The sequence below is a fragment of the Mesoplodon densirostris genome, chromosome 10 (genome assembly GCF_025265405.1).
Source record: "Mesoplodon densirostris isolate mMesDen1 chromosome 10, mMesDen1 primary haplotype, whole genome shotgun sequence".
NCBI lineage: Eukaryota > Metazoa > Chordata > Mammalia > Artiodactyla > Ziphiidae > Mesoplodon > Mesoplodon densirostris.
The window spans coordinates 68,793,219-68,804,259 of record NC_082670.1 but is presented as its reverse complement, the minus strand read 5'-3'; the positions used below and the strand labels follow the sequence as shown (position 1 = coordinate 68,804,259).

General features: G+C 44.0%; 1 protein-coding gene across 1 annotated transcript; it reads right to left on the bottom strand.

Moving 5' to 3' along the window:
- Positions 1-4,004: 4,004 nt before the first annotated feature.
- Positions 4,005-8,413, bottom strand: FAM240A (family with sequence similarity 240 member A). Its single transcript, XM_060111278.1, has 2 exons — positions 8,265-8,413; positions 4,005-4,107 (listed from the first exon to the last, which is right to left on the bottom strand). Exons 1-2 carry the CDS (start codon positions 8,405-8,407, stop codon positions 4,005-4,007), a joined length of 246 nt encoding a protein of 81 aa, XP_059967261.1. The 5' UTR covers positions 8,408-8,413.
- Positions 8,414-11,041: the final 2,628 nt, after the last annotated feature.

The window sequence follows — 11,041 nt, the reverse complement described above, 5'->3', positions numbered from 1 at the left end:
TCTATTTCTGTAAAAATCACCATTGGGATTTTGATTGGATTGCATTGAATCTGTAGAATGCTTTGGGTGGTATTGACATCTTGACAATATTAAATTTTCCAATCCGTAAACATGGGATGTCTTTCCATTTATTTGCATCTTCTTTAATTTCCTTCAGCAGTGTTTTGTAGTTTTCAGTGTACAAGTCTTTTGCCTCTTTGGTTAATTCCTAAGTATTTTATTCTTTTTGATGCTATTACAAGTGGAATTTTTTTCATAATCTTTTTCAGATATTTCATTGTTGGTGTATTAGAAATGCAATTAATATGTTTTGTTTTGTGTGTTTATTTTGTATCCTGCAACTTTTCTGAATTCATTTATTATTATTATTTATTATTATTTATTATTATTTTTTTTTGCGGTACGCGGGCCTCTCACTGCTGTGGCCTCTCCCGTTGCAGAGCACAGGCTCTGGACGCACAGGCTCAGTGGCCATGGCTCACGGGCCTAGCCGCTCCGCGGCATGTGGGATTTTCCCAGATTGGGGCACGAACCCATGTCCCCTGCATCGGCAGGCGGATTCTCAACCACTGCGCCACCAGGGAAGCCCTGAATTCATTTATTATTAGTTCTAACAGTTTCTTTTGTATGTGTATGTAATCTTTAGGGTTATCTGTATATGAGATCATGTCATCTGTGAACAGAGATAAACCTTTTATTTTCTTTTTCTTGCCTAATTGCTCTGGCTAGATGTTCAGTACTGTGTTGAATAGAAGTCATGAAAGTGGGCATCCTCTTCTTTTGGGACTCCAATGACACAAATTTCAGATCTTCTGTTATTGTCCCACAGGTCCTGACACTCTGTTTCTTTCTCTTTTTTTTTAAGAAAACTATTTTTTCTTTCTCGTTCAAATTAGATAATTTTATTAACTATCTGAAACTTCACTGATCCTTTTTTCTGTATTTTCCATTTTGCCGTTGAGCTCATCCAGTGTTATTTTTGTTGTTTGTTTGTTTATTTTGGTTATTGTAGCATTCATTTCTAAAAGTTCCATTCGGTTCTTCTTTATATCTTTTGTTTCTTTGCTGATATTTTTACTTTTTCTGTTTGCTTAAAGAGTGCTTGTAGTTGCTTGTTGAAGCATTTATATAAATGCTTTAAAATCCTTGTCATATAATTTCAACCCCTGTGTCATCTCAGTACTAAGTGTCTATTGATTATCCTTTCTCATTTGAGTTGAGATTTTCTTGGCTCTTGGTATGAGTCATTTTGGACTATATCCTGGACATTTTGAGTACAAGGCTAGGAGACTCTCCTTTTTATGTATCTATTTTAGTAGGCAGTCGATCTATTTATGTTAAGAACACATGTCCTGGCCCACTTTCGTGGGCTACACTTTAAATGTCAATGACTTTTCAAAGCCTTTGCTTTTGTGGTCTGTTGCTTGTGTGCTACCCAGAGGCCAATTTGAAACCTATGGTATTCCACATCATAGTTCAGCTCTCAAAGTTTTTTGCTGTTTGAGCCTGGTCAATTTTATAAATGGGATGTGTCCAGGACTTGATACATAGTTTGAAAGCATCCCATTCTGCTATAGACTGAATTGTGTCCTCCCTGCCCCTCGGACCCTACCCTGCCCCAAATTTATATGCTGAAGCCCTAACCCTTCATGTGATGATATTTGGAAATGAGGCCTTTGGGGGGTAATTAGGTTTAGATAATGTCATGCAGGTGGGGCCCTTGTGATGGGATTAGTGTCCTTATAAGAAGAGACACCAGAGAGCTTGTTCTCTCTGTCCCTCTCTCCCCGTCTCCCTCTCTCCCTTTCTCTCTTTCTCTCTCCTCATACCATGTGAGGACACAGTGAGAAGCGGCTGTCTACAAGACAGGAAAGAGCTCTCACCAGAAACCGACCATGCTGCCACTTTGATCTTTGACCTCAAGCCTCCAGTACTGTGAGAAAGGCACTCATGCTTCTCTCCCTGTCTCTTTCCCTCCAGTCCCTGCTGCCAGGGCACTGAGGACTTAGTGTAGGCCTTCTTACCTCTTGGGAGGCATCTGCAGAACCTCCTGGCTGGCCTTCCCACCTTTGTCCTTCCATCTTTCTGTGCAAAGTAATCCTCCTGAACCATGGCCACTGTGGCTCTCCCCTGGCCAACACCCTTCAGTGGCTTCCTATGCCCTTGGGAAAAGCTCATACTCTCAGCCAGCAAGGCCCTGAATGCTGATTTCTGCAGATTCAGCTCTTGCTACACCTTCTCCTCACTCCCATTCTAGCTTAGCTAAATGTATTCCCTCCAGGCACCCAGGACCTGAGCCCTGAATCTTGCCTTCACTGGATAATGCTTACTTGGGTTTAACTACCCTGTTCTTAAGAAGCCCTCCCTAGACCAGAATGGATCCCCATATCAGGTGGGCACCTTTGCTTGCTGTGGCTCCCAGTGCTATTTAGTCCCTCACACTTATTGCCTTGGCTTTTCTGCCATCTTTCCTAGACTGTAGCCTCCAGAGTCATCACTTCTGGTTTACTCTGCTGTATTTGGTCGTACAGCACAGTGCCAGGTATGCAGTGAATGAATTAATGCACAATGAATCTTCACATGCATTATCTGCCTCACTTGACTGCATTTAGATTCCAGCAGCAGCATTTTGCAGTTCATGATGGTAGGCCTTTTCTTCTGAGAGCCTCTCAGCCTGAAAGCTCTGTCTTTTCTTCTCCTTCTATTTAATTCCTATTTCCCTCTTATACCCAACAAAAATTCCTCTTTCAAAAAAAAAAAATTCCTCTTTCATCAATCTCAAATGAACCCAGCTGGGATTCATGGTTTATTAGTTGAATTGAATCCCAGGTTGAATGAGAGACCATAGCAGGAAGGAGGGCTCTAAGCCCTGTTTCCTGGATCATATGAGTGTGGAATCTGAGGAAATCCTCCCCCAACTCTTCTTGCCTCCCGGTGGCTCCCATCTGGGCTCCCTGGGGATGTGGATGGAAGCACTTTAGGGCACATCAGGGCATTTAGAGGACTGGAACACCACACTTGCTCTGTTCAGAACTGCCTCTGCCTTTCTCTCTGTGTCTCCTGGTAACACTGCCCCTTAAATATGTAAGGCTTTTCAGGCACTGCCTACAACCATCAAGTACTTTACAGCATGTATCTCTCTACTCCTTTGCCCTGGTTGGGAAATGTTGCACCAGGCCTAGTTACAGTTTGCACTTTTAGAAGCAGCAACCCTGTATGGGGACCTGAGAGATGGCTGGGCAGTGACAATGATATTTCAAAGTCCAGAATCTATGTGACAAGCACTTTGTTGGGGTGGCCAGATATACTTTAGCTGAGCTGACAGAGAGCCAACCAGTGCCAGCATGTGGAGATTTAAAAGAAAGCAACAAAATGAAGAGCACGTATACCAGTGATGGCATGGCAACCAAGTTTTATTAAAGTTATCCCAATCTTATTCTACGTAAACATGTTTTTGAATAAGCCTATTAAATTCATGTCAAGAAAAATAATATTAGATCAGTTAATTTGCAATCCTTATTTTAAGGACTATTTACAATATTTTTATTTCTGCAGATAGGTGCATTTCTCTTCTCATAAAAAGAAAACAAGAGAAAGGATTACATGGTGCTGTTTCCTAGGAGAAATGTGGAGCAAAACTAATGTGCGCTGTTTAAAGTATGACCGTGAAAATCATTTCCCCTCATGTGCTTAGAATTTCAAATATTGGGATTTCAAAATTAGAAGATAATTATATGGAAATAAAGTATGCTGCATGGAGCTTTGCTGTTAGATAATCTCATCTTTAGACACATTGGGGATAATATTCTGGTCCCCATGCAGAGAGGACTGCCTTGGCTGATAATTCCCACTCAGCAGTGGGGAAGGATTCACAGGTAAATCCCCACAGGATTTACAGGTGGGGGAAACAATAGTATGGGATCTGTATGGTGTAGCAAAGGGACTCAGGGATTTGCACTGGCTTGTCCTGGCAGAGTGAGCTCAGTGCTTTGTATCCTCTTGTGTCAGTGAAGCTCTTGGCCAACATTGGCCCTCTTTTCTGTCTCATCTGAATTGTTCCGTAGTCTCAGCTTTGTTTCCAGTTTCTGCTTCCATTCTTCTCTGAGCCTGAAAATGGAAACAAGATATATACAAACGGAGTATTCATCTCCATGGCTTTTGGTTCAGGGAAGCTTCCTTCCTTTTTATTCTGAAGGAGTCTGTGTATGCATGTGTGTGCATGCATGTGTTCAGGTTTTAAAAGGTATGCAGAAGACGTGCAAATTTACATATATACATATTTGAACTCTCACTTCTGTTTGAGCACTATTCTAGTCTTAATTCTCTGAAATTTCCCTTGAAAGTGCAATATCTTTAAAGTACAGGAAGGGGAAAAAAAACTTCAATCTAGAATTATTTACCCAGCAAAGCTATCTTTCAAAAACAGAGGTGAGATAAAGTTGTTTTCAGATATGCGAAAACTGGAAGAATTCATTACCAGCAGACTGTAACATATGACATGTTAAAGGAAGTCCTTCAAGCAGATGGAAAAATGACACCACATGGAAATCTGCACAGTGGAATGAAGAGCACCTGGAAGGACATCTGTGTGTGTGCGCGTATTAATACTTTTTTTTTCTTACTATTTAAATCTCTTTAAAAGATAGTCAGTGGGTCATGGGAATTCCCTGGCGGTCCAGTGGTTGGGACTCTGCGCTTCCACTGCAGGGGGCACGAGTTCTATCCCTGGTCAGTGAACTAGGATCCCTCAAGCCGCACGGCACAGCCAAAAAAAAAAAAAAAAAAAAAGATAATCATTTCAAAGCAAAACTGTTAATGATGTAATATGGCGTTTATAACATATGTGGAAGTCAAACTGTACTCTGTATAATAACACAAAGACCAGGAGCGGAGAGATGGGACTATATGATTGTAAGGTTCTTACCCTCTACAGGAAATAATGTATCACTTGAAGGTAGACAGTGATAAGTTAAAGATGTATATGTAAATGTTAAAGCAACCACTAAAATAACACACAGAGATATAGTTAAAAAGCCCAAAGAGGAGATAAAATGGAATCATAAAAAATACTTAATTCAAAAGTAGGCAGAAAAAGAAAGGGAATAAATAACTGTTGAGAGAAAAAGGTGACAAATAACAAGATGGTAGATTTAAACCCAATCATACCAATTAATGTTAATGCATAAGTAATCCAATTGAAATGCAAAGGTTGACAGATTGCATTAAAAAATATCCAAATATATGTTGCCTATAAGAAACTCATTTTAAATATGAAGACACAAATAGGTTAAAAGTAAAAAGATGGAAAAATATCCCATCTTAACACTAATCAATGAAGGCTGGAGTGGTTATACTAACAACAGACAAGGTAGAGTTCATAGCAAAGAATATTACCAAAGAGAAAGAGGGTTGTTTTGTAATAAAAGGTTTAATTCATCAAGAGTATATAATAAGGCTTCCCTGGTGGCGCAGTGGTTGAGAGTCCGCCTGCCGATGCGGGGGACACGGGTTTGTGCCCCTGTCCGGGAAGATCCCACATGCCGCGGAGCGGCTGGGCCCGTGAGCCATGGCCGCTGAGTCTGCGCGTCCGGAGCCTGTGCTCCGCAACGGGAGAGGCCACAACAGTGAGAGGCCCGAGTACCGCAAAAAAAAAAAAAAAAAGTATATAATAATCCTAAACATTTATATACCTAATACAGAGCTTCAAAATACATGAAACAATGTGATAGATCTGTAAGGAGAAATAGATCTGCAAATCTTCAGTACCCATATTTCAACCATCAGTAAAACAGATAAGGAAGTCAGTAAGGATATAGTTGAACAACACTATCAACCTACTGCTCCCCACTAATTAAAGGCAGTAACTCCCCAACATCCCTCTTCTGTCAGTGTTTGTTTCTCTATGATAAAAATAACAAGGAGGAAACTGAGGCACAGGGAGACTTGCTACTCATCCGGAGGGCTCTTCCTTCGGCATCTTGCTGCTGCTATATTCAATCCTGGATTAAGTGGGAGTGTGGAGGAGGCAGGGGACCTGACATTTGTGAGCCCTGACCTTGGGCCCTGCTCCATGCTGGGTGCTTTCTTTTTTTTTTTTTTTAAGATTTTTTTGATGTGGACCTTTTTTTTTTTTTTTTTTTTTTTTTTTTTGTGGTACGCGGGCCTCTCACTGTTGTGGCCTCTCCCGTTGTGGAGCACAGGCTCCAGACGCACGGGCTCAGTGGCCGTGGCTCATGGGCCCAGCTGCTCCGTGACATGTGGGATCTTCCCGGACCGGGGCACGAACCTGTGTACCCTGCATTGGCAGGCGGACTCTCAACCACTGCTCCACCAGGGAAGCCCTGATGTGGGCCATTTTTAAAGTCTTTATTGAATTTGTTACAATATTTCTTTTGTTTTATGTTTTGTTTTTTTGCCCACGAGGCATGTGGGATCTTAGCTCCCAGACTAGGGATCAAACCTGCACCCCCTGCATTGGAAGGCAAAGTCTTAACCAGTGGACCATCAGGGAAGTCTCTAGGCACATTTTCTTATTCAAGCCTCAGAACGACCTAATGAACCAGAACTGTCTTCTACAATTTATGAAGGGACAACATGGAGTAGTGGTGAGGAGCAGAGAGTCTGGAGCCAGACTGCCGAGGTTCAGATTAGAAGAGGCAGGAGAAGGATAAATAAGAAGTTAGAGTTTTGCGACCCCACCAACCGAAAGTGTCTTTCCTGCAGTCTTATTTATGTGCGTGGAGAGATCCTGCACACATATATTTTAATGTTTTAATAAACCACAGTTTGTTTCAGAGCTTATTTTATTCACCCCTTGGCTTACTCCTTGCTTAGAGACAAGGTTTTTGCATCTTCCGCAGGTCAGTTTCACTCCACCTGAGGCCTTCTGTGTACTGCCCTGGGGGACACACACGTGGCACAGGCCTCAGTGTGGCCTCTGGTGTGCAGCATGCTGAGTGGTCTGGCCTCGAGGGAGGAAGATGGCAGGGACTCCCCAGATGACTGGCCACCTGACTCAGCTTCTCTGAGAATCCCTGGACAAGATGCCCTAACAACGCCTCAGCAGGTAGGACAGCCTGCTTTTTCTTGCCTGTGGCCAGGAATATGGCTGAGCAGGTCTCTGCATGTGGAAGAGGCTGGGTTCGCCTCTAGGGCTCAGGACAGGGTTTTGGAAGGTAACAGTGAATATAACTCTTGTGAGTTCATGCATGTTCTCAGCCTGGCAACCATGGACTGACAGTATGGAGTCATGGGCCCTGCCATTGGGCCAGCACACACCTGCCCCACCAGCAACTGGCTACACACTAGCTGTGGTCTTAGTGAACAGACAGCGGCTGAGCTGTTCCCTATGAGGGGGTAGACAACCCGACCTGTCCTTCCCTGTGTCCTGTGAGTGACCCCCTGGAGTCATCGAGAGGCAGTAGGTGTGAGTGTGGTGAGGTGCCACTGTTTCCAGAGACAGCAGCCCTGGTCTGCTCATGTGAGTTACTGCTCTCCACTCAACTTGCTTGGTTAGAATAGGGATGCACACCAGAGGGCTGAGAGGCCATTGGCCCTCTTCCTAGAACCACGCAGGACATCCTGTGTCTTTACCCAAACGAGCACTGAGAATTAATTGGTCATTGTCTCCTTTGCTTGATTGCTCTTCACGGATACATCTGCTGATCTGCTCCCCAAATTTAGTGTAACCCTCACACACTAGAAATGGTGACAGAGAGGAGAGATTTTTCTGTTTATACAGATAAGAACTAGAGTGTACATTTGTTAGCTTAGAAGAATTTGTTATTATTATTTATTTATTTATTTTTTGCCAGCGTGCGGCATGTGGGATCTCAATTCCCCCGCCAGGGATTGAACCTGCATCCCCTGCAGTGGAAACATGGAGTCACCGGGGAAGTCCTAAAGAATTTTTAAAATTACTGCCCATAACCATAGATGGTGACAGGACCATATGCATGGAAAATCAAAATAATTATGTCCTCTAGGATGCCCATCTAGCATTCCTCTGTGGAAATCAATTTTGCTTTTAAAGGACAGACAAGTAAGTGTGGGTATGATGTGTCAATGTGGGTTCATGGATTGTAACAGATGCACCTCTCTGGTGGGGCATGTTGCTGGTAGGGGAGGCTGTGTATGGTGGGGGAGGGGCTGTATGAAAGCTCTACTTTCTGCTCAGTTTTGCTGTGAACCTAAAACTGCCCTAAAAATTAAAGTCTATTTTTAAAAATTAATTATCAATAATAAAAAAGAGACAAGCCACATACTTTCCCAGTGCACTTCTTCCCAGGCGATGCTCTTCTGATTCTCGGTAGTAAGTCTGTTTGCCAATTTCTCTTTCCCAGAAGCGTTTGAGCTCGTGACAGGTGTTCCGGCAGAAGACCTCCCGGCGGACGTACTGATTGTTCATCCCCTGAAAAAGAAAATATCAGCTGAACCCCCGTAGAACACGCTCTCTTGGACTCTGGAAGGTACAGACCCTGCTATTTACCTGAGGGAGACCCAGGTCAAGCACAGGACCTCACGGGGGGATACACTGGTTTGTTGACAGGATCCAGGGATGTGAAGGCAGAAGCTCCCTGCTGGAGCCTGGCGTGTCACAGGCACCTAGCAAATAGCTCTGTCCTTCCTTCCTCCTTACAGATGAATGGCCCCTCGGCTTTTTATCAGCAAGTAGTGTGTGACAGGCATTTTATGTCTTTAGTTATCACCACATCCCCATGAGTCAACATTCCCTTCCTCATTTTAAAGGTGAGACATTTGAGGAGTGATAGAATTTGCTTGTGGTCCCACAACTGTAACTGGCAGAAGGCAGGCTGCACACTTCTGAATGTTTTCAAGCCCTTTACTAAAGAGGTTTGTCACAGAAAATGGTCCCAACATCTGACACAACCAAGCAAGCAGCTTTGAGGTGTGTGCGTGCCTGTGTGCGTGCACACGCTTGTGTGTGAAATCATACATATCAGATACTCAAAAATGGTCACTTTTTTACATGAAGAAACCCCTGCCCAACTCCGAGACCTTGGTTGGTCTAGCAGACAAGTCAAAAGCAGGGGCTGGAGGGTGAGAGAGGGTGCGGGAAAGGAGTTAGTGGGCTACTGGAAATGTCCAGGGAGGAGCTATGACCAGGTGGTCGAGGCAAGAGTAATGAAGGCATTCTGGAGGTGGTCAGCGCCACGTGGTAAACAAAGGTGAGGGATGTCAGTGGAGCTGCACTGGCTGTGCCTGTGCAAAGATGGGCAACCAGAGGAGGAGGGCCATGCAGAGTGACCTTGAGCAGTGCTGGACAGAGTTTGAGTTGACTGGTCGCTAACATCCAAGGGGAAGTACTGAAGGGGCGTCTGGACACCTGGGTCTGGAATCAGCATGAAGGTCTGGATCACAGCTCTCTCAGAGGGACTGACAAGGGCAGTGGGGCAGGGTGGAAGCGGAGAGGGGTTTGAAGCCAGACATTCACTGCAGACCTATTTGTCCATTAACTTGATGCACCTTCTGTTTGACAATAAGTTCTCCAGGCCTCAGACTCCTCATCTTTAAAATTTCTCTGAAGATTAAATTTGATCATGAATATTCAGTTGTTTCACAGTTTACCAAGTTCTGAATAAATATAACTTTTGTAGTTCTAAAATCTCAAACTGTATAGGACATAGTGTAATAATTAACAATAAGTAATCAACACAACCTCTCCCAACTTTCTTTCTATAGACATGAAATAATTCTACTTCTCTTTTCTTTCTGGATCAGTATCTATTGACCTTGGCTGACCTTGGAATCACTTGGAGAGCTTTACAAAAAACGAATGCCAGTCCCCAGGGCGTCTGATTTCATCAGCCTGGGATGTGGCCTGGGTGTCAGGATTTTTAAAAGTGCCCCCTGTGATTCTAATGTGCAGCCAAGGTGAGAACTCGGTCTTTGATCCTGTCCTCTTATGTGATGGTCACATCTGGGTCAGAGCTGGCCCCAGGGATGCTGAGGTAGTGAGGGCTGAGCATAGGGATGTCACAGCAACAGCCATCTTGAAAGCACTATTCTGCAGGTAAGAAAGCTGAGTAGCAATTTGGCTTTATCGAGGTCATACAGCTGGTAAGTGGGGCAGCTGTCATACTCAGGGCCTAGGCCCCACCCACTGCCCCCAGCTGTCCCCTAGGGAGGAGGAAAGTGACTTTCTTATCCCCTGGAAGTGCTCAGTGATCTCATACTTTCCTGGCAAAAGAGCAGAGATCCAACTGACCTTGCAGTAAGCCCCCAGAGTTTTTAGGAAATGTGATTATCCTATGTTTTATTTAAATATATTAGAACATGTACTGGTGCTCAATAAATATTGGTTGAATTGAATAAATGCCCCCCATCTCCAAGTTGTCTTTATCCTGAAGAGCTGGCCTGGAAGTGGCAGTCCCTGTGGCAGTGCTTGAGGCATTGAGGGAAAGTCTGTGGGGCCAGTGAGGGGAACCTTGAAATCACCGGCTTGGTCTGAGGGCTTCGGGGTGCTTCCTAGGGGCAGGGACACGCAGGATGAATGGGTGGGTAGGAGCACCCAGAATGCAGGAAGTGGACTGTGCAGAGGCCTGTGGTGAGAGCCCTGCAGAACCAGAGTGACAGAAGCAGATGGGGTGGCCTGGGGTCGAGGTGAGGGAGGGGACTGACTGCAAAGGGGCCTGGGGAACCTTTTAAGGTTGTGGAAATGTTCTGTATCTTGCTTCTCATGATGATTAAAAAACTGTATACAATTGCCAAAACTTATCAAACTGTACATCTAAAGCAGGTGGATTTTATTACACACAAGTTATGCCTAAATAAACGTAGAAAGGGACTTCCCTGGTGGTCCAGTGGGTAAGACTGCACGCTCCCAATGCAGGGGACCTGGGTTCAATACCTGGTCGGGGAACTAGATCCTGCATGCATGCTGCAACTAAGAAGTCCTCATGCTGCAACAAAAAGATCCCGTGTGCTGCAACTAAGACCCGGCGCAGCAAAAATAAAAGAAATAAAATAAATAAATATTTTAAAAATAAAATAAAATAAGCGGGGAGAAAAATTGTCTTCT

Excerpts from the sequence above, each read along its gene's own strand:
- FAM240A (XM_060111278.1), bottom strand. The coding sequence starts at position 8,407 with ATGAACAATCAGTACGTCCGCCGGGAGGTCTTCTGCCGGAACACCTGT. Across the intron at positions 4,108-8,264 it reads GGAAGAAGTGCACTGGGAAA|GCTCAGAGAAGAATGGAAGC; the intron begins GTATGTGGCTTG and ends TTCCATTTTCAG.